The sequence below is a fragment of the Vombatus ursinus genome, unplaced genomic scaffold, assembly GCF_900497805.2.
Source record: "Vombatus ursinus unplaced genomic scaffold, bare-nosed wombat genome assembly UNPS02014847.1, whole genome shotgun sequence".
Taxonomy (NCBI): domain Eukaryota; kingdom Metazoa; phylum Chordata; class Mammalia; order Diprotodontia; family Vombatidae; genus Vombatus; species Vombatus ursinus.
Window position 1 is genome coordinate 23,627,518 of NW_020954625.1, and position 27,714 is coordinate 23,655,231.

At 44.1% G+C, this 27,714-nt stretch overlaps 1 protein-coding gene across 1 annotated transcript in view; it reads left to right on the forward strand.

Moving 5' to 3' along the window:
• The window catches only part of PTEN (phosphatase and tensin homolog), a 79,913-nt gene that overhangs the window by 44,062 nt on the left and 8,137 nt on the right, over positions 1 to 27,714 (forward strand). The window contains exons 5-9 of the mRNA XM_027840675.1: positions 51 to 95; positions 2,817 to 2,860; positions 3,790 to 4,028; positions 17,470 to 17,611; positions 27,137 to 27,303. Coding sequence (XP_027696476.1) covers positions 51 to 95; positions 2,817 to 2,860; positions 3,790 to 4,028; positions 17,470 to 17,611; positions 27,137 to 27,303 — 637 coding nt within the window. The remainder of the gene's footprint in view (positions 1 to 50; positions 96 to 2,816; positions 2,861 to 3,789; positions 4,029 to 17,469; positions 17,612 to 27,136; positions 27,304 to 27,714) is intronic.

Here is a 27,714-nt window from a genome sequence, read left to right on the forward strand (position 1 = left end):
TATTAAGTTAATTATTTTTGTTAATGATGATTTTTTTTCTTTACTTGAAGGTTTTTGGATTCAAAGCATAAAAATCATTACAAGATATACAATCTGTAAGTATGTTTCCCTGCTTCTAAAAATAGCTCTTAAGTGAAAGTTGTTTCTTTTCCGGGGTGAGGTAGCATTAAAGATGTTATTTTACTGCATTGTATTTGTAAAACAATGAGTTCAAGAAGTCTGATTGAAAATATCATTAACTCATTTAGCAAGTGTAGTGATGAGGTGAACTGGGGTGTTGGCAAGGATTTCTGTTACTTGATCTGCTTTAAATGACTTGGCATCCCACGGGTCTTGAGAGCCTGTGACCACGTGACCACGTGGTCAGTGGAGGGGTAATTCCCAGCAGAGCTGCCTGCTCCTAAGCAGGGACGATGGCTGCCCGCCTTCCCTGGACCTGAACTTTGAAGTTAGAGGTGGTTCTTTGTTCTTGGCATCCATTCCATGGGGATGCCGTCAAAACCAGTCTTTTGGCCTCTTTCTTTATGAAACTCAGAAATGTTGCTTGAATGCTTAGATTGGGTGGTTTCTGTTTTCTAGGGCAGTATTACAGGGATTTTCTGTGTCTAAGCAGAAAATGTCTCCTTTTTTGTCTCCTTTTTTTTTTCTTGGTGGTGATGTGAGGGCCCCAGAGAAAAATAGACATTTTTCCTATTTTTAGTTCCCTTACATTTGGAAGGGAGCAGGTTTTTCTGATAACTTTTCCTCCTGAAAAATTGTGGAAAAGCAAATCCTTCAAAAATTGTGTACTAATTTATTTAGATGAAAAAATGTGTAAGATTGGGTGTTTATGCTTTTTTTAAACCTGTTGTAATTCCAAAATGATTTATTTTTATTTTTCTATGTTTTAATATTTTATAGTGAGATTGTGGTTAACTCAGGGCATTTGATCTCCATACTTGTGTAGGGTGGATAAATATTATATAAGTCAATGTCTTGAGCAAGATGTAGTAACTTGTTATTTTCAAGAGAGAACAGTGAGAGACTCGGTGGCGGACACCCAGAACAGACCCTGCCCAGACTCTTGGGCCTTGTGGCTGCTGGCAGGTAGCTCAGTCGTTGCATCTGCAAAGTGGGAAAATGCAGACTCCCAGTGTGGTTAGAAGGAATGTATTTTGTGAGCCCCCAGGGACCATTTCAGTGTGAGTTGTTGTGGAGATTTCTTATTTTCTTTGCTTTGGGGTCACTTCTTTTTTACTTGTGAGGGGCAGATTTAGGAGGTAGAATCATTGACCTCAAGATGGAAGGCCTCTCTGAGGCCTCTTTGGTCCCAGAGGGGAAAGGATTTGCCCAAGACCGTACAGGTGGTAAATAGGCAAAGGCAGGCCATGTGGCTTCCAACATTGTGCCTTTTCTGCTACCTCTTACCTCCTCTGTCTTAAAGTCTGAGCAGCTGAGTGAATGTTGGCAGTGGCAGCTGGCAGTTAAGAACAAGGAAATACTGACCTTATTTGATCAAGGCTCAGGACAGAGAAAGGAATGTGCAGGGATTATAGTTTTGTAGCTTGAGCAAAGGTAAAACCTGGCTCTTCTTGACTTTGTAACCCTGGAATCTGCAAAGGAGCCTTGGTCATCAGGAAATGCTTAACATCTAGACACTATACTATTTTAAAGGACAGTAATAGAGGTGCATATTTTAGGAAAATGTTCATCAAAAATGAGCTTTAGTGCTTAGAGGGATAATTTTAATCAGCTGGAAAATGTAAGTAGAACACCCCATTCCTTCATGATATGGAATGAATAAGATTTCAAAAGTACTTGATATGTTTCAGATAATATGTTTGAAACATCTGTTCAGCATATTTGAAAATCCTTGCTGTTATTAAAATGAGCAAGTTAGGAAGCAGTAAAACAGAAATTTCCAGAATCCTCTTTTTTTTTTTTAACTTGTATTAATTTTATTTTTTATTTTGCATGTGGGGAGGTGTAGTTCTAATCTGTGGTCTCATTTGTGAATGGGATCTCAGCATGGGTACTTCCATGGGCTTAGAGACCTGCTTTGGACACTGAGGGGGCTGAATCAGCTGGTTCACGATCACACAGAGGATGTCTCAGTCAAAGGTAGCACTTGAATCCAAGACCAGCCTTGTCTACATACACTGTGCCCTTCCGTCTTTCATTTTAATTAGTTCTTGTTAATTCCGCCTTCCAAATGGATTTGTTAACAAGTTCTGTCTAGAGGCAAAGACTTGGGAAGTCTATGTTAAAAGAATGTGAATAGCTTATAACAAAACTACTTGAGCATGACAGTGATACCCAGTATCTTTTGATACTAAGCTATTACAAAAAGAAAAGGGCTAGGGAGGATTCTGAGGCTGCTTTAGGGCTGGTCTGGGCTGTTTGGTGTGGTAGGAAGAACCAGGGATTTCTTGGTGTCAGCAGCCCTGGCTCAGGATTGATGCTTTGCTGTGTCTTCCTTTTTCCTTAGGTGATTTCCCCTTCTGGGGCCTCAGTTGTCCTGCCTGCACCACGGGGGTGGGAAGGGGGTGGCACCTGTGTGTGGTTGGACCAGAAAATCTCAGGATCCTTTCAAGCTTTGGATCCTATGATTTTCAGGTGGAAATTCACTGAACCTCAGTTTCCTCATCTTTAAAAGTTGGTGGTGATGCTTGTGTTATCTGCTGTGTCACAGGAGTGTGGTGAGGAAGTCACTTTTTGCTGCTTCTAGTACTGTTGCTTAACTGAACACCTCCAGAACACCTGTAGTCTTTGTATCATTTTAGAATTGGAAAGGAGATTTTTACATATGTAAATGACCATTTCAACTTTCCTTTTAGATGTGCTGAAAGACATTATGATGCCACCAAATTTAACTGTAGAGGTAAGTACCAGGTCTTACCATTGGCTCAGGTTTGCAGTTAAAAAATGAAGAGGCAAACTTCTGCTGCTCAAGGAATAATTCAGACTGTTGGAGAAAGTGTCCTCCTTGGATGCTGCTGGAAAGCTGGTTACCCTGAGGTGGCCATTCGTGTCTAGAGCTTCCAGGGGGTGGTAGTCCAGGGGCTTGCCTGCAGTTCTTACTGAGTGCTGGGGAAACACCATTTAGAAGGCAGGCCATTGGTGTTCGCTTTGGTTTGGGCTCTTGTCTATCCATCTGTGATGCTTTTTTAAAAACATGTGTAGAGAATCATTTTAATTTTTTTGGGGGGGGCCATTATGTGTTTGCTACTAGTAGACCACTTTGTTATTTCTCTGTCTCACATAAACAGAAATTAGTAACTGAAAGAGCAGCTTGAAAAAGCTGGTGTTATCCGTGTAGCATCAAAAAGAAGGGTGCTGTTTTGTCATTCCACTGAGCCTGCATCTCCTTTATATTTTGAAAGTATGAACCGTGCCTGAGGATGCCCCTGCTCGTGATGGGAGGCACTTTTTTGTAGTGGAGGTCAGAGAAGTGGAGGAAGAGGAAAGAAGGACCCAGAGACCTTTCGTCACTTGTCAGAGTCAGCTGGCTGACCTACTTCAGTCCAGTGCTGCTCTCTGTGGCCGGGGACAGGGGTGGGGATGATGCCTGACTTGCCAAGGCTAGAAGTCTGATGGGGCCTAAGTGGAGGAATATGATGGATTAGTGTATGGAGTGACAGAAGACGTTTTCTCTAGAATTTTGCTATTCATTGATTAAACTCCTTGCTTAGAAAATCATTGTCACAGATATGAAATTAACCCACCTCTGGCTGTTTAACAATTCAGAGGAAGAGTGGTGTTTGATAAAATGCATATTGTGTAATGGTACCTTTTCTCTTTTTGACACAGTTGCACAGTATCCTTTTGAAGACCACAACCCACCCCAGCTAGAGCTCATCAAACCCTTTTGTGAGGATCTTGACCAGTGGCTAAGTGAAGATGACAATCATGTTGCAGCAATTCACTGTAAAGCAGGAAAGGGACGAACTGGTGTAATGATTTGTGCATATTTATTACATCGAGGAAAGTTTTTAAAGGCACAAGAGGCTCTAGATTTCTATGGGGAAGTAAGGACCAGAGACAAAAAGGTGAGTTGTGTAGGGGCATTTTTGCCCCCTCTTTTCCCAGGGCCTGGAGCTCCTTGTTTTTATGAGACTCCCCCCCCCCTCGGGACAGACACGTTACACTTCCTTCATTTGCCCAGTCAACAGAAAGTCATCGAATGTTTTGCAGGGAGTGTACTTGTTTGCTTGTGGCTCGTTGTATGGTGTCTTTACCTCAGATTTTGTATTAAACCCTTGGATGGTGTTTCTTCCAAATGAGCAAGCGGGTAATGTCTGGTTCATTGAGTTTTTGTGAGCACACAAATGCCTTCAGGCTTATCTAGCTATATCATTCTGTGCCTGCAAATGAAATAGCAACTTTATTGTTGAATCTTAATAAAGCATTACATGTAGAAGCCTGTGAATCAGGCTGATATGGGAAGTGTGCTTGGAAATAAAGGGCCTTTGGAAGGTAAGTTTGCCCATATGATAAAGTCTCCACGAACTTTTTTCTTTCAGTAGATAAAGAGTTAACTTTATTGTGAGAATTTAAAAATGTAATACACACCAAGCAAAGGTCTCCTTGGATAGCATTAACTTTGGTGTTTCTCCAAAGACTTGGTTCAGATTCAGTGTTCTGTTTGATTAGCACAGTACTGTGAAAGACAGTGTGGTGTAGTGGAGATAGCGCCAGCCTGGGAACCAGGAAGACCTGAGGTCAGGTTCTGTGTGACCCCGCCAAGGCGCTTAACCTTGGTACTCTCTGTATAGGAGGTTGTGGAGATTTGGGGAAGCACTTGGCTCCAAATCGGTGTGTACCCAATCTTTGGTGCTCCCCGTCTGCTCCTCTGGTAGATCCACATCAGCCCTTTAATAACGCATTCTGGAAACTGGAGAGAGATAGAAGTCGAGTTCCTCAGCCTATGGTTGGCAGACTCTTCTTCCTCTTTCTGAAAGTAAGGAAAGTATTTGCCTTTACTTAGTGCTGTAGGATGTTTCCCACTTTGTGTGATTCCCCCGAGCTCCCAGAAGCTCAGCCAACCCCGGGGGCTTGGGGTGCTGTGCTCTTAAATTCCCTGAGAATTCAGGGAGCTGCTTCTTAGCATCCCCTGCCTTTCCTTTTTCCTTTCAGTCTCTTGTTAACTGGTTTTGTTCTTCTGGTCATTTTCTTTGCAGGGAAAAGGAAGCAAAGTAAGAGGTTCTCTCCATCCCCTCTTATCCCATTCTCCCTAAAGAACCACTCTGGCCTCTCCTGGTTTTCTTGCATCTAAATGATAACAGTGTTTTTTTCTTAGGGGTCACAGCCAGCCATATTAGCTTCTTCTCATTAGTATTCTTGGCATTATTCTTTGTAATGCCCTCTAATTCACTGGTATTCATCCTTTCTTAGCCCAATATTTTGTCTTTTTTTTTTTTCTTTTTTTAAACTTAAGTTGGTTCTAGTGCTGTCCACACTGGTTCCTTTAGGTCAAGGATTCTTAACCTGGAGTCTGTGAACTTGTTTTTTTCCCTTTTTAGAAGTATTTTGATAACTATATTTCAACAACAATCTTGTGTGTTTTATTTTATTCTTTTAAAAATCTGATTCCGAGAAGGCTTCTCTAATCTGCTGAAGTGGCCCAGGACGTACAGAAGTTAAGGACGCCTGCTTTGGGCCATAGAAAATGCCGCTGTTGGAGATTAAGTAGAATTTAGTTGTGACATGTCATGGCTGAAGACGTGCCGTCATCTGCCTTATATTTTTGGTCAGGTAAAGAGATCAGCAGCTCAGCTGGTGTGGGGAACATGAGCCCATTGGCAGTTGTCTTGGAGGGAGGAGCAAGAAGCTGAAACAGGAGCAGCATCGCACAGACCTTGTTGAGGAAGGAGCCTTTGAGAAGAAGAGGAGCTTGCCAGAGCTGGGTGTGGGATCCTGGTGAAACTCAGTCATCCTGAAACCACCGAGAGTTCGAAACCAGAAGTATTCTGTTTCTGCAACCATCTTGGGAGCGCTCCCTTCTCCCAAGAGATGAAAATGGAATTCCCCCTTTGGAGTCTCCCTGCTGAAACGTTATGTGCTTTGAGGAATTCCTGATGATAACACTTAGAAATACAAAGCTAGGATGAGCTGAGCCTGCTCGTGCTCACTGCCTGTGCCAATACAGATCGACCCTCCCTCACCTTCTCATTCGCTGAGATTCTGCTCATCTTCTCTGATTGCCCAAAGTGCTCCCGGCCTGTCTCTGGGGGTTGTGAGGTTTCAGTGGTACCAGAACAGCTTTTGGGCTTCAGTCTTTTCTTTTCCCTCTTAGGTGAGTCGCCTGCTTGCTTTTCTAGTGATGGCTCTGGGTTATTCTCCTGCCCGGTTCTCATGCAGAGGTTGTTCTTACTAAGATGCTGCAACTTGTTTATACTTGTAACTCATGAGCAGATCACCCCAGAAGAAATCTGTCCAGCTGCCAAATATATTTTAAACCATTCAAGACTGGATTTTCAAGAAGTCTGAAAGAACAAGCAATTTGAAAAGAAGAGACCCCAGAGGGTACCCTTCCCCAAAAGTGTAATCAAGAAGGCATCAGCAGCTGCCAACTCCTATACCTGCCTTATCATCTCTATAAAATCTTGAAAAAGTATTTAAAAAAAATTTTTTTTTTTTTTGGTTAGGCAATCTGGGTTAAGTGACTTGCCCAGGGTCACACAGCTAGTGTCTGAGGCCAGATTTGAACTCAGGTCCTCCTGACTCCAAGGCCGGAGCTCTATCCACTGTGCCACCCAGCTGCCCCGAAAAAGTCTTATCACCCTGGAGATTCCTTAACAAAAGTGTGAGAAGGGAACAGGGAAAGCCTTTTGTGGACTCCATCCTTACAGTCACACAGCTGACTGAGAGGTGGAGAGGATTTCGGATCCTGTTTGTTTGCTAATTAAGAAAAAACTGGCTCCCTGGAGCGCAACGCAGCCTTGAAGGCTCTCCTCACTGGTGCATTTGTTAACGTCGTACATGATTTGGGGGCACACAACACTGGAAACAACTCACAGACCAGGAGCACACGCTCTCACCTCACGTATTCCCCAGTGTCAGGAAAGAGCTTTGAGGATCCTGGCAGATCTAAATCCCATGTCCTCTTCAGAGTCCAAGCCAGAGGATTCCTTATTGAGGCTCAGCCATTCTGGGAACACGACAAGTCTTATGGTGGTAGGAAGGAGCATCACTCACCATTCACAGTGAAGAAGAAAAGTAAATGGGAAATGCCTGTGGCTGAGACTGTGACGTGGAGCAGGATGGCCATCCCAATGAGTTACAGCCATGTATTCTATTTCAGTTCAATTCAGTAAACATTTACAAATTTATTTAAGTAAACATATTTGGTACGCACCAGGGATTGTGCTTGAAGAGAGAGGCATAGCTGTGGAGCTTAGTGGAGTTCTAGTCAATCAGCAAGCATTCGTTAAGCGCTTAGCGTGTCCGAGGCACTGTACTAAGTGCTGGGAGTAGAAATAAAAGCACAGGCCGTGTCTTTGAGTAGCTTCCCATTTCATGGGGAAAGACAAGCCCTGGAAAGGAGTTGAAAAGCATGAGGAATTGGGAAGGTGGAGAAAATCTAGTGGCAATGAGACAGCATTGGAACCTGGAGAGGGATGAAGATATCTTGGGCCTGGGCTGCCTCCTTAAACTGGAGGTTCTGGGCCCAACTGGCCAATTAGAAGATGAAGCCTCAGGGCTGGAGAGGAGTCTGGGGGAGTGGAATTGAAGGGCTTTTGAGGCCTCACCCCTGACCTTGTATGATACTAGGCATGTCATTTAATTTCTATGCCTTAGGCAACTTCCTAGAATTTATCAAAAAAGTTTTTGATGGGCCAAGATCTGTGTTGGCAGAGGGGGTCCTTGTGTGGAGGTAGACCCACACTGAGGAGGTCACAGGGCCTTTGCCTGTTTATTCACTCACATGGTCTGTCTCGTGTGTGTGTGTGTGTGTGTGTGTGTGTGTGTGTGTGTGTGTGTGTGTGTGTGTGTGTGTGTGTGTGTGTGTGTATGAATGTCTATCAAGAGAAAAGGCCTCTCTGCTTTTCATGGTGCAATCAGTGCTATTTGAGAATAAATCTAGCCAGATATCGAGGGATCCTTAGGCTAGAGGCTGTCGCGTTAGGTGATGGAGCAAGGTTGGTGGGAAGAGCAGGTGATGAGGCTCAGAACCTCATGTGTTTTAGACCATTTTCTGTGTTTGTGGCTGAATCAGTGTTTTAGGCTCTTCTGATCTTATTATGACCACTGATTTATGTCACTTAAACTTCCTTAAGCGGTGATGGTTTTATTAATGTCTGGGGTTTTTTTTTTAAAAACTCGTTTCCCCTTTTCCAGTGTCAGAATCTTATCAAAAACATCAAGTTGGTGTTATTTCAGTTGCATGCCTTTCTTCTCATTTTTATTCTGCTAATTTGGTATTTATTTTGATCTGCAAATTGATTGTATGATCATACACCTAGAATTAAGAATTATTCCTACTCCAGTAACTAAATTATTAGTTTCATCTTTGTGTGATAAGGTTTGGGCCAGTTGTGCTGAAATGGACAGCCTGCAGCCTCTGATGGTATCTATGGCACGTCAGAGTTAGAGGATCAGTAATAATAGTGAACATTTTTATGGTGCTTTGAGGTTTGCAAAGTGGTTTGTATGTATTATTTGATCCCAGAACAGTCCTGTGAGGTAGGTTTTATTATTCCCATTTTACAGATGAGGAAACCGAGGGTTGAGTGACTTGTCCTGGGTCACACAGCTATTCAGATTTGTGGTAGGATTTGGACTCAGGTCTCCCCGACTCCAGGCCTGGTGTTAGAGCCCCTCCATACCCCACTTAGTGGTGCGTTCGCTTAAGAGGAGGAAACGTCTCATGGGCCAAGAAGGCAGGGATGGGTCATCTGCGCTCTGCTTTGGGTAGATTGTCCACATTGATGAAGAATGTTCAAGGACTCTCTTTGTGCTGCTGCAGTTTGAGAGCCTTGGCCGAGCTGATGATGGAGGGCCTGAATCGTAGAAAGGAAATCAGGATATAGACAGACCTTGCAGCCCAGCAGGGGGTTGGCTCCCGAGCTCTCTCTGCACCAGGAGCTGGTAGAGATACAGAAGCATCACACCTCACACGATTCATGGTGAGCATAAGCACAGAGACCACGCTCATGATACTTAGAGGAGCTGAAAAGGTAAAGCTTATTAAATATTTGCAGCCAAGTGGTGCGGTGGGTAGAGCACTCGGCCTGAATGGTTCAAATCTGGTCTCAGACGCTTACTAACTCTGTGACCCTGGGCAAGTCACTTCACCCTGTTTGCCTCAGTTCCCTCATCTGTAAAATGGGCAGGAGAAGGAAGTGGCAAATCACTCCAGTCTCTCTGCCAAGAAAACCCCAAATGGGGTCACGAAGAGTCAGACACAACCCAACAACAGCAACATCATTAAACATTTGATAATCCTTTCCCAATTAAGTCACCAGGGCTTTAGTAATTGGTTACTTTCTTGCCAAAGAGTAGTGGGGAATACAGCGAAAGATACGTTGGAAAGTGTGGCTTAGGATTAAGAAATGAGATCACAGGCTTGTAGGTTTGCTCCATATTTAAATATAGGATTACTTTAAGAAAAGAGTTAGAAGTCCCTGGGTGTAGCAGGCACTGGTTAACGTCACTTTAGAATGTCAGCTGATTTGCAAAACGTCACAGAGGAACGTAGTGGGAAGTCATGAGCAGACATGCCATCAAGCAGAACGAATTCCCACAAAGGCCACGTAGGTGCGTCTCTTTGTGCATCTGGAGCATCGCTTCTTTGGCAGGCTGTGGGTCTCGTGCTCTGAATTCATGGTTGGCTCTTACGTGTTTCAAAGGTGTTTTTTCTTCACATTGATGTTATTGTGTACACTGTTTCTATGAGTCTTCTCAAGTTTCTCTGAAACTCTCTCATTATTGCTTATGGTACAGTAATACTCCCTTCCATTCATATACCATTTGTCCAGGCATCCTCCAAATGATGGGCACCCCTTTACTTTCTAGTTCTTTGCCACTACTGAAACCATGATGTGTAAATGTTTTTGTACATATGAGACTTTTTCTGCTTTCTTTGATCGCTGTGGTATAGGCATAGTAGTGACATGACTAATAGGTCAAAAGGTTTGCACAGTGTAACAGTTTTTTGAGTATTCAGTGGTTCGAAATTTCTTTCCAGGATGGCTGGACCAGTTCACAGTTGAACTGGGCTTTATTAGAAACCCTGGATTACAAACTCATCACTCAAGCTGTAGATTTGTCTCATGTTCTTTTTGGAATCCAGGGACTCGCTGGTGTTCCAGCTTGGCTGATGCCTGGTGCATGAAGGGGACTCATAAGGAGAAAGGTTTCAAGGGTACATTGGAGCCAGTTTGGGAAAGGGCTTGTATTCTCTCTTCAGGCCATCAGAAGAATGACCTTTGCTCCAGGACCATGCATAGTACAAGGAAAAGAACTAGCCCTAGATCAGAAATCTGGCTTCTAATATTGCTTAGGATGAAAATTGCCTTTGTAAACTCTAACAATTCCCTGAGCCTCCTGTTTCCTCAGTTTGTTAAACTAGTAGGTTAAAGTAGGTGGCATCTGGGGGCACTTCTCGCTGTGGATCTCTGTCGGATAATTTTGAGAAATGTGTGCATGGATTGGAGAGAGGAAACACTTGGCAGTGAGGCCCAGTAGTGGCTGAGAGCTGAGTGGAGAAGATGGTTGTGATAGAGAATCCAGGTGAGGAAGAGGGGAAAGACTTACCTAGTCTGGGCAAGTTGTATTGGGGGAGCAGTGATGGGACATGTTGAGGTCAGTTTTGAGGTGCTGATGGGCCCTACAGATAGTTGGCCATGTCTGGAAGGTATTAGTGGTACAGACTTGATGTTTATCTAAAGAAATCTCTAGAAATTACATAGATTTGGAAGTCATCCACACAGAGGTGATAACAGCCTCTGGGAGTGGATGAGACCCTGTAGGGAGAGAGTGGTGGAAGAAAATGTAAAGTTCTCTCACCAAGGGAGAGGAGGGAGGATACCACATCTCAGGGCCTGCAGGTGGTGAAGGGGTGAGGCAGCAGCTGCTCAGGAGGTCAAGAAGGAGTGGTCAGAAAGTGAAGAGGAGAGCCTGAGTAGAGCAGGACATGAAAATCTGAGGGGAGGGAGGACAGAAGAAATACCCTCAGATGAAGCATATTGGGTTGCTTTGTGACCTTAGAGCAATTTCTGGTAGATGGTCTGATTGGAATATAGGAGGAATGAGGATGTAGACTTGTCTTTCGAGGAGTGACAGGGTAGTAGCTGCAGTTAGTAGCAGTGGGGATGTGGGTGCAACCACAAGGAATCGTTCTGTTTGGGAGTCAGGAGCCCAGACATTGACTGGCATGGAGGGATTCTCTAACTTGGGCAAGTAGTTAATGTCGAGCCACAGTTTCCTTGGCTGTAAAAGCAACAGTGTGAGTGGTGAGTTTGGAAGAAGACAACGTGGGGCCTGGCTTAGGACTCATGGTGCCACACACTCTCCTGTTGACGTCTTCTATCTCACTTTTTTTTTTTTCTGGCGAAGCAGTTGGGTTAAGTGACTTGCCCAGAATCACACATCTAGATGAGTGTTCTGTGTCTGAGGCCGGATTTGAACTCGGGTCCTCCTGACTGCAGGGCCGGTGCTCCTGTCTCATTTTTTGTGGGCCCTGAAACATACCATCCATTTCAGGTCATGTTTTTTGTTAATCCCAGGTTCCTCCTGCTGGTGCTTTTTTCTTCCTTAGATTAGCATGTGCATCCTTCCCGTGAACATGTTGTCATTGCCAGTAGATGCTAAGCTCCTAGAGGACAAGGAACCTTTTCTCCTTTGTCTCTCCAGAGCCGGGCGTGGTTGCTTGTTGCAGTGGGCTGCATTTCCAATGCAGAATTTGTTGGCAGTGTGTGTTGCTGCCCATTGTAACCCTTGGTGCTTCTCTTGATGAAATCTGTCTTGTGGTACATGAGAGGAATTGGGGTGTAAGTGGAAAGAACACACTGGACATGCGGGCAGAGAACCTGAGTTCATGGGCATTTCTGTGTGATCTTGGCAAGTCGCCACTGTCCCAGCCCCAGTTTCTTAACTGAAAGATTGGATTATGTAACTTAGTATCCTTCTACACCACAATCTTCTTATCACTAGATCTTAACTTGGTGTTCCTGTTTTATTTCATCTAATTGTGAATTCCATTTCTCAGGTTAAAAGTTGCCATTCTATTCTATCATTAAAACTGTTAGAGAATGTTTAGGTGATATTAGTCTAGAACTGACTTAAGAATCTGGTGCATGTGGCCTTCTACCAGTTAATGTATTTAATATGGGTACTTTTCCTTTCTGAGTATGTCACGAGAAGGAGCTGGGACAGGAATGTCCTAAAAACCCTACTGGTTTCTATCGGGATCCATGATAATATTGGCCCAAGTAATACTTCTCTCATTGATCACAGTGTGTCTGTCCCCTTTTCAGTGGGGACGTTGACTGTGTCATTGCCTGCCATTACCATTCACCTGGTAATGAGCCCCTGGCCAGGAGTGGGGGACCTGTGGCCTTCTGGGTCTCTGGGTGCGGCCTTTTGACTGAGTCCAAGTTTTACAGAACAAATCCTTTTATTAAGGGGTTTTGGTCTATGAAGTTTGGATTTGGTCAAAGGGCTGCACTTGAGGACCCAGAGGGTCACATGTGGCCTTGAGGCTGCAGGTTCCCTACCCCTGCCCTGGACCCTTAGCTGACCTTCTGTCAGCATGTACAGCCTTCACAACCCCTATGTCACCTACAGGCCATGATGGGGCATCTTCATGTAACTTTAGCTACTGAAATAAAGAAATTGTCTATCTGTTATCTTACCCTGAGAAATTGAAATTCTAATCTTTTATAGAACAATCGTACTAGCTCATATTCATAAAACACTTTACAATTTACCAAATACCTTTTTTGAAACACCTTTAAGATATCATTTTACACATCACGAAGCAGGCTGAGTAAGTTTGCGACCTGCCCAGGTCACAAGGCCCAAGAGAAGTGGTAGAGCCAGAGACCCACGTCAGGCTTGGGTTTCCACTAGGTTTCTCCCAGTCAATTTACATTTGTCTGACAGTGCTGATTGATAATACTCATCCCATGCTCTTAGGAAAGCTTGGCATTATCTTGACATGGTTATTTTCTTGGTTCTGGATATTTTATTTATGATTCCATGCCTTGTCTTTTCAAGTCTAAAGATTATATCCTAAACTTGGCTGTTAATTTCTGTTACAACTGAATTTAGTTTATTTGGGGGGGAAGAGTTGGTAGGAGCGTTCCTGTGTGTCAAGCACATTCTCTCTGAGCTGCTGGGGTGTCCGGGCCTCCTTGCTTCTTGGAACCTGTGCTGGGCAGGAGTGGCCTTCTTCAGTTGTCCGATAACTCGAAGCTCCTCTCATGAAAAAGACCAACGTCAGAAAAAGTGCAAAAACCAACCTCTCCCAGTGAAGGGGCAGCGTTTCTTCCGTACTTCTCTAAGTGCCTTAAGTGTAGACAAATGATTTCAATTTTTCTTGCAAGTTTCATCCAGTTTCTTTCCAAATTACTAATGAGGAGGAGAATAATCTCTGATTTTGTTTTTATTTGTCCCATTCAAGTTTCAAGCATAAAATAAAAATTCTCCCATAGTAAACTTAGCCACATCCAAACAGCTTAAGATTGATTTCACCTCACTACCTGTGTTCTTGTGTTGAGTCAAAAATCTGCCTGGTTTTGCTTCCCTGTTTGACCTAGCTCAGTCCCCTGGAGGACCAGAATGCTCATGTTTCCCTAGGAGAGCTTCTTAGGCGTGTGGAGGTGGCTACTGCTTCTCCCTTTAGCCTTTCCTAGTCCAATAAAAATGTTGCCAGTTCCTTCAGCAGTTTCTCAGAGAATGTGTTTTCCTGGTCACCTGTTAATGAGTAGAAAAGGTCTTTTTAAGTGATGGCTTCAGTTTAAGAACTGGCAGGAGATCCATGTGTGATCTGCCCGGTGGCAGCCCAGCCAGATGCATACTTCTGGCCATCCGAGGCTTCCGTTCATCTTGTTTTACAGCCATGTTCTTACTGTTTTGTTCATAACAGACCTTGTACTTAATGGAAATCTTGTCTTTTTCTTTCTTTCACACCAGCAGTTATTAAATCACATTTCAGTGGAGGACTGCACTGCATTTAAGCCCATTTCTTATTCTAACCCATGATCTCATTATTTAAGTTAGATTGTTTTCTGACAAATTAACTGCCTCACCTAGATTTGTGTCCTTGACTGTCTGTGAACAGGCTTTCTTTGCCATTGTCATTGATAATAAGATTGGGAGTAGCTGATAGTTACTTTGTGCTTTAAGGTTTGCTTTTACACATAAAATCTCATTTATCATCAAACCCTGTGAGGTTTAGGTACTAAAGAAATTATGACAGTTTTGCAGATGAGTCTGTGTTTTAAGTGTCTTGGGTGGCGTTTAAACCCATGTCTTCTTCCAACAAGTCCATAGACTGGCTGCATCTGCTCCCTTGCTTGGTCTGCCATTCATCTCAAAGGAAGGCCCCGTCAGTGTAGAGTACCCATTCAAAAATAGAGTCTTTTGGTGATGAGGACTTGCACCAGGGTGTGGGGAGTGTCAGAGGAGAGAAGGGGCATATTCTAGAATTTTTTAAAATAATTAATTAGTTTATTTTTAGTTTTTAACATTCACTTCCATAAGATTTTGAGTTTTCAATTTTCTCCCCATCCCCAAGATGGCACGCGATCTGATACAGGCTCTATTTATACATTCATGTTAAGCATATTTTCCCATTAGTCATGATGTAAAGAAAAGAAAAACTAGAACTCATGGGAGGAACCACAAGAATGAAGCAATAAAACAAAACAGCAAAAGAAAAGGTCCTGGATCTAATGCTGGGAGTCATTTGTTAAGTGCCTACTGTGTGCCAGGCACGGTGCTAAGTCCTAGGGATACAAAGAAAGCCACAAGACAGTCCCTGCTCTCCTGGAGCTCACCATTTCATGGGGGAGGCAGCGTAGACACCAGTAGGTACCAGCAAGCCATGTTCAGGTTCAGTTGGGGAGACTCTTAGAGGGGGGATGGGCCAAGGCTTCTTACAGAAGGTGAGCCTTGAAGGAAGGGGAGGCAGAGGGGGAGGTCCTGGGTGAAGAGGAGGAGGAAAGGGGAGAAAGAGACAGATGGAAGAGAGATAGAGATAATTCATTCCAGGCCTGAGAGACAGCCAGGGAAAATTCCCAGGGTGTGGAGATGGGCTGCCGATGTGAGGAGCAGCTAGGAGGCCAGGGTCCCAGAATGATGGAATACACAGAGAGGAGTAAGATGTAAGAAAGCTGGAAAAAGGTGAGAGGCAGGGCAGAAGCTATCCGGCCTGACACCCTGCCCCCCCATTTTATAGATGAGCAAATGGAAACCCAGAGTTTGTGCCAGTGGCACAAAGGTCTCCAAAGCCAGTGCTGCATCTGCTGTAATAATAACAACAATAATAACAATAACAGCACTGATAGTCCAGTACTGAAGAGGACCTGAGGAAGCTAGTGGTCCAGTGGATAGAACACTGGAGCTGGAGTCAGGAAGGAAGCCCTGGGCTCAAATCTGGCCTTAGTTACTTATTAGCTGTGGGACCCCAGGCACTTCATACCATATAATTAGAATGACTAACTTTAGCCTCAGAGAAAGTGAGAAAATGTAACCTCTCATTGGAGAGGTGAGGGGACTGTGGATGAGGAACAGTGAATACCCTGTCAGGCACAATTGATAAGGTGATTCGTTTTGTTGAACTGCCTTTTTCCCCCTTTTTCTGTGTGAGTGGGTGGGCAATAAATCTGAAATAAATGTGATTGGTAAAAATCAACTAAAAAGTAACAACAAAAAGATGTTTTTAAAAAGAAAGGTTGTTACTTAATTCTAATATTCCCTGGATTTAATTTGATCCCACTGGTGACTTGCAGAGGCCTTTCCCTAGAAATTACTGACCTTTGCCTCTGCTCTGTCCCCAGTGAGGCCTTTTCTCATCAGTCAGGGACTGGTTCATCAAAGCTTCTTCAGCAACTTGCCTTCTCTGTGCTGGGGGCAGTCGATTTGTTTCTTTCTGAATTAGATGTTTGGTTTTGTAGACTCTGGCATTGTGCTCATTTGAACAAGATGGATAAATAATTTTGCTAAGTAGAGTAATGCCTCATTTGGCCAGGCTTTACCCAGTAAATGAAGTCTAATAAAGAAACTAATTTTCTAGATAACTTAAGCTTACTGCTTCAAGTGCCCAAACTTTTTAAAAAATTCAGCCATTTTTGAGGAAAAAATAAAATGTGCAGTTCCCTGCTTTGGTGTACAGACAGTCCTGAATACCATCCATGCCGTATCCCCCAATTGTGATTCAGCCTAGGCTCAAGTCCCTTCTTCTTCCTTTCTTCCAAGGAGCTCATCAGCACAGGTGGTTTCAGGTAGTAACTGTCTGGTGGTAACAACTCAGCTTTGTGGTGTCAGCCCTGGTGCCTCTCCTGGACATTTGGAACTGGCTTTTCCATAAGTGCCTTCCCCTCAGTGTGTCCAACACCAAGCGAGTCATCTTTCCCTGCAGATCCTTCGCTCTCCCTTTTCCCCTGTACCTGCTCACCTGCCAGTTTGGATTTCCTCCTCCACAACATCCCTGGCTCCCTTCTCTTAGAGGTTCACAGAGCTTCCCCTCTACTCCAGACCCTTCTTACCTCTCAGCTGAGCTCTTGCAGAAGCCTCTTCATTGCTCTCCAGTACGTCTCCAACTGCTGCTGGATTGACCACACCACCCTCATGTCTGGTCAGCTCTAGGGGCTCCTGCTTGTTACCCATAGGGTCAAGCACACGTCTCTTCGTTGGTCTTTGAGAGTCCTTCTGTTGCCCAGACCATTCTCTCTCCTCACCTATTTCTTAGAGTCCTTAGAGCAGGTAACATCTACAACAGGAACAGTTTTCCTGAGTAGGGATTGACTAATGACAGTAACCTGTTTATTTGGTCTGCCTTCATTCTGCTGTGGCCTGGGAACCCAGATGACCCTGCTTGTTGAGGATTAGAGGTGGTGGAGAGGTCTGAGGTCCTTTGACTTAGGACTTCAGAGTAGAGGATCTCTGTTTCTGAGCTAACACACCTTGTTTTGCTTACTTCAGGGACCAAAGCCAGATTCTAGAGCATCGATGTGCTTGCGGTAAGACGTAGTGAGGGATAACTGGGGTGTCTGATAAAAATGGTGCTATTTGTAACATAATCTGAACAGTTTCATTCAATACCAGTATTGATCTGGTTTTCAAGATTTATTAGTCGGATTTTTTTTAAAAGTCATAATTAAGGTAGCATTTCTGCTGTCTTCTTTTAATGCCAATATGTATTATTTGGTGGCTAGAAGGTGATTAATTTGGTGAATTTAATGAAATGACTGATGAAGACCTTAACAGCTTTTTTCTTTTTTCTTTTTTTTACAATTATCTTCTCTTTTTTCTGTTCTACAGGGAGTAACTATTCCCAGCCAGAGGCGCTATGTGTATTACTATAGCCACCTGTTAAAGCATCATTTGGATTACAGACCAGTGGCCCTGCTTTTTCACAAGATGATGTTTGAAACAATTCCAATGTTCAGTGGTGGAACTTGCAGTAAGAGCACTTACCTTATTCTGATCTATTATAACTTTTTGCTTTACAGAACTAGAAAACCACATAAAAGTCTGGAAGGGACATTAGCGCGATGGACAGTTCTGTAGAATGGGTGTGTTTTCTGGACTGCAGAGAGAGGGCTTTGCCATCAGGAGTTGTTAGGGATAGCTCTTGCATGACTCAGGGAAATAGGAAAAGGGGGATGATGATTATGAAAAGGTTTTGTTCTTTTGTACCTTTTCCAGTGACCTAGTATTTGCAGGGTTTGGAATAGACAGAATGAAGGTGGATGGCCAACATATCAGTGAGCACCACAACATCCCTGGGCCTTGTTTTTTGTGTCTGTAAAATGAGGATGAATATATTTGTGCTGGTGCCTCCCAGGGATGTTGTGAGGAAGCATCATCTAAATCTGAATTATTAACAGTTGACCAGATTAAAATCATGGCAGCCGTCTTAGATGGAGCAGTTGGGTGTCTTATTAGGGATCGAGGCCTCACCTCTAGAGTCCTAGCCCAGCTTCTGAATTGTCTGGGCAGCAAGGCCTTCCCCAGAGTCACGGGAACGATGGTCTCCAGTGCTCGCTTTCCTCTGGGGGCTTTGACTGGGTGGAGTTACCGGGCAGAATCAGGAAGAGTCGGAAGAGTCCCAGGGCACCTGGAGAGGAGATCTTTCTCCGTCTTTTACACTGATTCATCCTCAGGTTCTCATTCTCACTCTCCTGCCATCTTTGTGTCTATATTTCTCTTCTTGGGGAAAACAAATAATACAAATGACTAAAAACTGACTTTGAGTAATATTCCATCACCAGAAAACATTTTTTTGCCTTTTAAATGTATTTTTTTCTTTTGGTGCTTTTGGTTTGAATCTTCTTTACTGGTACATCAACCTCATTGTGGTCTACTTTGTATGTTTCTCCATTTCTAAGGTGGCTGGTATGGTGGGAAAAGTATGGGATTTGGAATTTAAGACCTGGGATCAAATCTTTGCTAGTCATTTCCCTTTTGGGGCTTCAGTTTCCTTATCTCTAAAATGAGCAGGTTGGACCTGAGAATCCCTGGGGTCCCTTGTGTTACAGAGTCCCATGTGCACATTGGGACCCAGAGCTACTTCTCAGAAGCATCCACCTTTTTCCTTATAGTTCTCTGGGATCAAGAAAAAAAACGAATTTTTTAAGTACGTGATCAGAAATTCCTGTTATGTCTGTGAAGATGCTAGAAATATTTCATTTCATCACCACTTAACTGAGTGTCAGCTTTGTGAAAGAGTGCTGGGCTAGGCACGCATGAGTGTTCTTGCCTCAGGCAGCTTAGAATTTAAGGCGAGTCATAAATGTGTGAAAAGTTAGCTAATGCAACATTTAAATCATAAATATAAAAGCTGTGAGAGATGTGCCAGAGAACATTATGTGACCAATTGTCCAGTAAGTGGTGTGAGCTGTGCGTTCCGAGAGGACCAGAGCCTTCTCAGAAGCTTCATGGAGGAGAAGCCAGGGCCTTAAAGGCTGGGCAGAGAAGAAGGGCATTCTGGGGACAAAGGGCACCGAGAGAATGTGCGGTGGACGCAGTCTGCCAGGTGGCAGAGGTTGAGAAGAGGATAGACAGTTGAGGGGTATAGACTACTTTCTCTAGGAGCTTGGCTGCGAAGAGGAAGAGGAGGTGATATCAGGACTGTTCTTTAAGGATGGAGGGCAGACTTCCCTGTGGGTTGAAAGTTTTACAGACAAGGAAACCGCAATCAGGGCCGCTTCAGGGATTTGCTGGAGGTCGCAGGCTAGTCTGTGCTCTTTCCCCATCCTGTCAGGGCCTGGTTATGTAGTAGGTGCTTATTAGTAAGTGCTTGGTTGATTGCATACTTGGAAAGTGGGGAAAACTGAGCTCACTCCTCATTTATTTTCTTACTCTCCCTGTGATACCTAATAATCTTGTCTTAAACATCCTAGAGCCCTTGTCTTCTTCCCTTGATCAAGGTTCCTGCTTGAATTAGAGGAGGCTCACCACCTTTGGCCCCAGAGTAATCTTGGCCAAAAGACAGCCACATTTTTGGTTTAATAATCTTGTCTCCGGTTGTGCCAAGAGGGTTTCTTGTTTCGCTCTCTCTCTCTCTCTCTCTCTCTCTCTCTCTCTCTCTCTCTCTCTCGTGTGTGTGTGTGTGTGTGTGTGTGTGTGTGTGTGTGTGTGTGTGTGTGTATCAGGATTAAGTGACTTGCCCAGGGTCACAGAGCTAATAAGTGTCAAGTGTCTAAGGTTAGATTTGAACTCGGGTCCTCCTGACTCCAAGTTCAGAGCTCTATCCCCTGCACCACCTAGTTGCCCCTTTCTTGTTTGTCTTTTGGAAAATATTGATTGCCAAGCAAGAATGTTCTAAGGGTGAGAGAGGCTCATTTAGCAGGCAGCTCTGGTAGACTCCTTCATTTTAATAGAGGTAATACTGATAATTTCTCAATCATAGACATTTGGTTCAATACCCACCAGAATTTTTTACAACAGGTTGGAAGTTGACTGTTATTATGTTCAAAAATTTAATTAATTTTTGTACTTAAAAGTATAATTCTGTTTCTTGATGGATTACATTGCACTGTTTCTTTTAGTATACTAGTATTTGTGCTTCGGTGATATTTTATGATTTTTAGAGACTTTTAGTTTAGCCTTTAAAATTCTACTTTTGGGGCATTTTTATGTAAGTTTGTATTTTTAGGCTCAGTAGTGTCAAAATACTTAAACATTATAATCACACATTGGTTTCTCAAGGCTTTTTGCTTACTTCTGTGTTGCTTATAATGAACAGACGATGCAGTGCCAAAAAGGCTGCGTCCTACTGGATGTCTCTACTGGGATGTTGTCTGGTCACCTCGTCCTTGGCTTCCTATCTTCCTCCCCAAACCCACCCTCAGGCCTGACTTCCCTTTCTCTGTCTGAGGCCCCTCCATCCTTCAGGTGCCCAGGTACACAAAGTGAGTCATCCTCAGGTCATCCCACCACACCCCCAACATTCATTCAGTTATCACATTGTCCAGTCAGTCAACAAAAGTTGGCCAAGTGCCTCCTGTTTTCTAGGTGCTGTGCTGGGTGCTGGTGGTACCGAGACAAAGGAGGTACATTAACAAGCCGACTTCTGTAGCTGCTATTGCTCCTGCAGGGTCATTTGCTTTCTTCCTGGGGTCTCCCCACTGGGTGCTACTGCAGATATCCATATGGGGAGTCTGAAGGGAGTCCAGATGGAGACCTCCTACTCCCCTGCTGGCATCACGGAAGGAGCAGCTCCCATAGACTGACACTCTGCCTGGACTTATTTCCAGTGTCTAGCAAACTCCAATCCCGTTTTCTTTCCCCATCCCTCTGTTCCTGAATCCCAGGCTGCTCCAGCCCTGGGCCTACTCTCATCCGCACCTGCCTCGCACCATGCCTGCCACATACGGCTCTGTATGTATACCCGTCCCGGAGGAGGCAGGAGGTGGGCCTCCAGGCTGCAGAGCACTTTGTCTCTCTGCTCTTCTTTCATTTTCTCCTGAAAGTGCTCTCCGGGGTTGGGCTGGTCTCCTCCGAAGCCTGGCACACAGGTGGCCACTCTCTCCCTCCTAGGCCTCCTCCCACTTCTGTCACCACTCCTCGGCTGGCTCAGCCATTTATGTGATGACGAGACTTGGTGACTTTGTGTTTCTCTGGGGTGAGAGTGATGAGTTGAGAATGCCAGGGAGGTTGCAGAATTTGGCGATTAACTCATTCCAGGGCCTGTTCCGCTTTATCGTGTATGCAACTCCTGTACGTGTAGCTAGTTACATGTCATCCCCCCCATTAATTAGATGGTGTGCTCTTGGGGAGCAGGGACTCGTTTTTCCTCTCTTTATATCCCCAGTGCTTATAACAGGGCCTGACACATAGCAGGTATGTAATAAATACTCACAGATGAAAAGGGAAAGGTTGTGAGAGCAGTGGAGTTGTCAGGAAAGAGAAAGCATTCTGCTTTGGGCGTGGTGGTTTTGAGATGCTGTCATGCGTTCAGTTTAAAATGTCTGTGGGTGACTGAAGATGCTGGACTGTAGCTCAATAAAAAGATGGGGGTGAGATGGATGGAGACACTGTAGATGCTCCACAAAGTATCTTGGGTACAGCCCCTTTTTCTCAGCTAGCATAGACTGCCGCGAGTCTTCTCCCTCCCCGTCCCCCCCCATTTCTGGCCTTCACCAACCATTGCCCCTCAGCCCAGTCCATCCTCCACATGCCACCAGCTGGTTTTCCTGTCACCCCTGCTTAGTAAACTCCAGGGACCCCCATTCCATTTCAAATCAGTATAGAATCCCTGTTTGATATTTAATTTTCTTCACATCTGCTCCCTCCTACCTTTTCAGTCTCTTTACACACAGCCCCCCCTTCTTGCCTGTGTGAGCCTGCAGCACAATCCGGACCCTCCCACTGGCTGACCCCACGCCTTCAGTGCTCAGTTACAGGAGTCACCTGAGGTGATCACGGCTGGGTCCTTGTTTTCCATATGCAGTGAGCGTTCTTTTCCATAGCGAGCTAAGGCTCTTTCTACTAAGCGACAAGATATTTTGGATCTCATAACTGATTATCGTAACTTTAGTTACTGGGGTGTCACAAAATCTTTCTTAAGTGTCTAGAGACAATGACATATTGTATAGAGAGTGCTTTGCAAACTTTAAAGTGCCTTATAAATGTCAGTGTTATACCAGAGCAATAAAGTGAAACCTTGGTTTTCATTACAAACTTTATATTTTTACATTAAAACTTGAGTTCTCCATAGGCTTTGTAAAACCATTCATCATCCTTTGGGTCCAGTTACACTTAGCACTTCTAGGGTGGCTGACAAGGGGAACGATGACAGAAGCAGATGCCTGTGGTGTAACATGGCCTGAGGACCTGGCTTCTCTTAGCGTATTGGCTCTTAATACAAATGATAATAACTCATGCTTATCAGAAACACAGTTGTGCTCAAGGTGCCTACATCCTGAAAGACTTAATAAGTGAACCAAGGTTAACCTGGAGTCAGCAACCCCGTGAATCTGGAAACTTGTTTAATTTGATAGGACTTTACCCATTGTTCTCGGTTGCTAATTGTCTGATGAGAATCGTGGCCTATAAAAACACCCTTGACGTTTCCCCTATTCATTCATCTCCTAGATCTGATCGGTTGCTAAGCCTTTCTGATTTGTTCCTACCTTCTTCTGTCTTCTGGGTTTGTCTCCTTTTTTCTCCTGGTACGGCCACCACCCTGGCACCCGGCGCTTGTTGCCTCTGCCAGGCCTTGTTCCTGCGTCACCGTTGGTCTCTTCCTCCCATCTCTGCCCAGCCAGCCTTCCGTCCACGTAGCTGCCAAGTACATAGGTCTCTCAGGCAAAGACCTGGCCACGTCTCCCCACTGCTCAGGAAAGCTCTAGAGGGTTCCACACTCTGGCAGTTGGTGTTTAAAGCCTGTCTCTCTGCAAACTGTATTTTCTTTTAAAATTATGCATTCTTTTTATTTTGGTAAACATCACCCTTGTTTACTCCACCTTGCCGCCTCCTCCTCCTAGGGAGCCATCCTATATAACAAATCTTATATTTTTTTTAAAGACAGTAGGGAAAACCAGCATAACCAATCACAGCATCGAAAAAAGACTGAACTTACTTACAGTGCCTGTACTTGTTGACCTCCTTCTTTCTGCAGAAGGGTGGCATGGGCGGCATCTTCTTCTGTCTCTTCTCTAGAGCTGAGCTTTTAGTTTGGTATTTTGCAGCATTTCTTTTTGATTTTTTTGTGGGGGCCTGTTGTCAGTGTGTGTACTGTTTTCTTGGCTCTGCTGACTTCACTGTGCATCAGCTCATGGAGATGGTACAATGCCCAGAGTGCAGGGCCTGCAATCGAGAAGACCGAAGTTCAGGTCTAGCCTCAGACACTGGCTGGCTGCATGACGCTGGGCAAGTCACTTTGCCTCTGTCTGCCTCAGTTTCGTCATGTGTAAAATGGGGATAATGATAGCAACTGGCTCCCAGGGTGATTGTGAGGGTCTGATGAGATAAAATTTGTAAAGCACTTAGTCCAAGACTGGCACCTAATAGGTGCTTCACGAATGTTAGTTCTTTTGTTGTTATCCTCCATCATTTCTTACAGCACAGTAAATTTCCATTATATTCCCATACCAGGATTTGTTTAGCCATTCCCCAATTGATGGGCTTCGAATTTTTTTTCCAGTTCTTTGCTGTCACAAAAAAAGCTGCTCCAAATATTTTGGTGAAAGGAGGACCCTCTTTGAGCAGGTGTTGGGGAACGAGTAAAAGTCTAGAGGTGGAATCTCTGGGTTGCAGGGTGTGGATGTATTCTCATCATTTTATTTGCATAATTCCAAATTGCTTTCCCAAATGGTTGTACTGATTCACGGCTCCACCACCAAAGTACTAGTGTGCCTGTCCCCCCAACCCCCCCAACACCGATTCTTCTCATCATTGGTCATCTTTGCACTTAATAAATGCTATTGATTTGGAAGGCTTTTACAGACTTTGCTCCCGTTTTTCTCTGTGACTTTCCTGGTAGCCAGTGCTTCCTTCCTTGGATTTCTCAGATGATCCCTTTAAGTGTGAATGTCCTCATTTCTGCTCCATTGTTCAGTCATTGGGTTTTTGAGGGTGGGTCGTCGCTCTCACCGTCCCCTGACCCCAGGCTGGTGTCTTCTGGGGCAGCCTCTGCCTTGCAAACCCTAACCCTGTTCTTTGTCCTTACCACGACCTTCTGTTCCTCTGTCCCTTGGTCCTTGCCCAGCCTTGCCCTCGCACTGGCCGCCTCCTGCAGGGCCATTTCAACTCCACACTGTCCTTTTCTCTCTGGTCCCTTGGGTCCCTTATCCTCTCATCAAACTTGCCCTGCCAAGCCTCAGCCTTGGATCCTCCCACAATCTGCCGCCACCCATGCTGATTAGATGCCCTACAGATTCATGTTTGGTAATCCCAAGTGGGCCCTCCCTGGAGCAGGGCTGCCTTTTTAGGGCTCCCTAATTGGCCCCCTTCCATCCATCCACCCCCGTGGCTCTCCTAGACCTTGTCAACTCTCCTCTTACCCCCCATTACTTCTCTCCTGCCACCTTTTCAGCCGAGGACCTTGCCTCCTGTTTGACTGAAGAAATGGATGCTATTTGCCAAAAGTTCCTGCTTCTCTCTTCATCTCCCCTCAGTCTCTCTCCTTCACCCATCTCACATGGAGAGGTGGCCCTCCTTGCCAAGGCAAACTCTCTAACAGCACACGTGATCTACCCATCTCTTCCAGCAGACAGCCCTCACTGTCTCCAAACCAGCCCTTGTCTGTCCCATCCTCAGAAGCACCTCCCTTGAACCATGCCCTCCTGCCAGCTGTGGCCTCATATCTCTTCTCCCAAGGCCCTCTACAGTTGACGCCTCCGCTCCCCTTCCTCTCCCTCTCAACTTTTTGTGGTCTGGATTCTGACCTCATTCAAATAACTGCTCCCTCAGGTTAGCAGTGATCTGAATCACCAGATCCCGTGGCCCTTTCTCATCCTTTTGTCCTCATCCTTTCTGACCTCTCTGCAGCCCTGGACATTCTTCTCTCAAGGTGTTCGGGGTCCTCCCACAACCTTTCCTGGCTCTCCTCCTCCCTCTGTGACCGCTCTGTCTCGGTCTCCTTTGCTGGATCCTCCTCCCCCTCCAACAGTAGGTGTCCTTCAGGGTTCTCTGCTCTTCTCCCTCTGTACCACTTCACTTGGTGATTTCATCACCTTTTCTACACACCCAGTTGTTTCTATGTTGACGATTCTCAGATTAGCCTTTCTCATCCTAACCTATTTTTAATCAGTTTGAGCAGTTTATTGATCAGATTTCTGAAATCTTCTCAATGTTTGGCTTTTACATTATTGTGGTCATTGTTTAAACGGTCCTGCTTTGCCTAGTTTATATGAGTCTTTCTATGTTTATTTGAATTCTTCATATTCATAATTTCTCATGGTTCAGTAATGTTCCATTAAATTCATATGCTACTTTGTATTCATTCATTCCTCAATAGATGGGCACTGACTTTCTTTCCACTCTTTAATTGTTTCAAAATGAATCCGTTTTCCCTAACCTGTTTTTAAGGCCTTGTATTCTTTTGAAAACTGTTTAAGGGGGAAAAAAAGTTAATTAAAACAGGGCCAAACCAGTGGGAACTAATTACTTTACCAGCCTGGATTTCAGCAGAGAAAGAAATCATTTCTATCTCTGTCTCCCTGTCTCTGTCTGTCTCCTTTGCTTTCTTAAATTGTGAGTCTCCCTCTCAGAAATAATCTAGTTTGAAATGCCTCTATCATGAGAGTAGCTGTATATACTTGGCATTTTTTTTCAAATTTAATTTTTAGAGAAACTTTATGTTCGTCTAATAACAGGCATTTACTTTTTGTTGACAGTACAGATTTAAATTCTAGAATAGGAAGAAAAGAAGCAAACTTTAGCAAGCTCAGCATACTAAAAGAAGAAATTGTTTGGAAAAGTTACATACTTTAATTTGATATGGTTTATGTTTTCTTTTTAATTATGTATGCATATTCACCTGTTGCTATATGCATGTAAGCATAAGAAATACCTTAAAAATAAACCTACAGAGCTCTTCTTCAAATAATGTAAAGAGTAATGGTATGCTAAGAGGCTAAATTTTGCCAGAGTGATCTTAAGACAGGAGAAAATGGGATGCAACTACAGCAGATTTTAACAAGACATTCTTTGCAATTTTTACTCTTTGGTGGTTTATTGTTAACTTTTCCCCCTTTTTTTCTCTGCTTAATGCCTCTTCCCTTCTTGTTTTCCCTTGGGTTCTGGCTTTATATACCTTATAAGAATAAAATATAGTATTAGAGCTAAAATGAAATGTGTGTGAAAATGTCACGTATTTACTAGTGTGTGACCCTGGGCAAATCACTTAACCCTGATTGCCTCCAAAAGAAAAAAAAAATGCTTATAAGTTTATGCTGTTAGAACATTCTAGATTTCATATCTTCATTCTATAGCAATTTGAAATTGTGTTCATTGTTATTTTCTTTCAGCCATTCAGAAAACTTATTTGTTACCTTTTGCTGTGGTTATAGACTAAGCAGTCTTAATCGCTATGATTCCTTTCATCTTAAAAAAAATTCTTTATTTTGTGGGAGGAAAATGTGTATCAAAAAGACAGATCCCCAGCAAGGTCAAGTGATATAGCCAGAGTTTGAGAGGCAGGACTTGAACTGGGGCCCGAGGATACTGCACTGCTTTTTCTTTGTGAAATTAAATCTTCTGGAGCATTGAAAACATTTTAGAGATTTTTAGAAACATTGAATCTATGGATTGTTTTTAGTGGAGTGAACTTGAATTAAATCAAAACATTGAAATATACTCTATATCCACCAGAGTGGAATATAACCAGCTTTCGCCTGTAGCTGCTTTAAAAAGGTATGGATTAAGCAGCATGTTGGAAAAACTCCTCTTCTGATTAGTTTCGGTTGTGCCTGGAGGCTTGGGTTATGTGGTGTGTGTTTGGCAGCTCTGTAACGAGCCCGGGTGTTTCTCCACACAGATCCTCAGTTCGTGGTGTGCCAGCTGAAGGTGAAGATCTACACGTCCCCTTCAGGACCCACGAGGCGGGAAGACAAGTACATGTACTTTGAGTTCCCCCAGCCTTTGCCGGTGTGTGGTGACATTAAAGTGGAATTCTTCCACAAGCAGAACAAGATGCTCAAGAAGGTTTGCACTTTGCTTTTCTTGGGGGAAATTGTCCCTAGGCTGGGCGGGAGCCTGGGGACCTGGCCTGTCTCTGCCTCAGCTGCAGTGAGGTGTGGAGGAGGAGCAGAGTGAAGAGAGGCCTCATTTCTCTCTGTGGTTGCGTCATAACTCTAAATGATGTTAGGCTCGGGGATGGAAGTAATTAATTACCTCCTTCTGATGCTTTCCTCTTTTTGGAAGAAAAGGCTTTGGGGATTAAGGCATTCGACTTTATCTCCTGCTCCCCAACAAATGCTTGAGATCTGTTATCTGGTAGAGGAAGGTATGGTGAGCAGGGGAAGAGGCAGGAGTGGAGAGGTTTACCAGACTGTCTCGCTAGCACCAAGAGCATTGCATAGATCTATTTTTAATATACTCCCATTTAGAACCTTG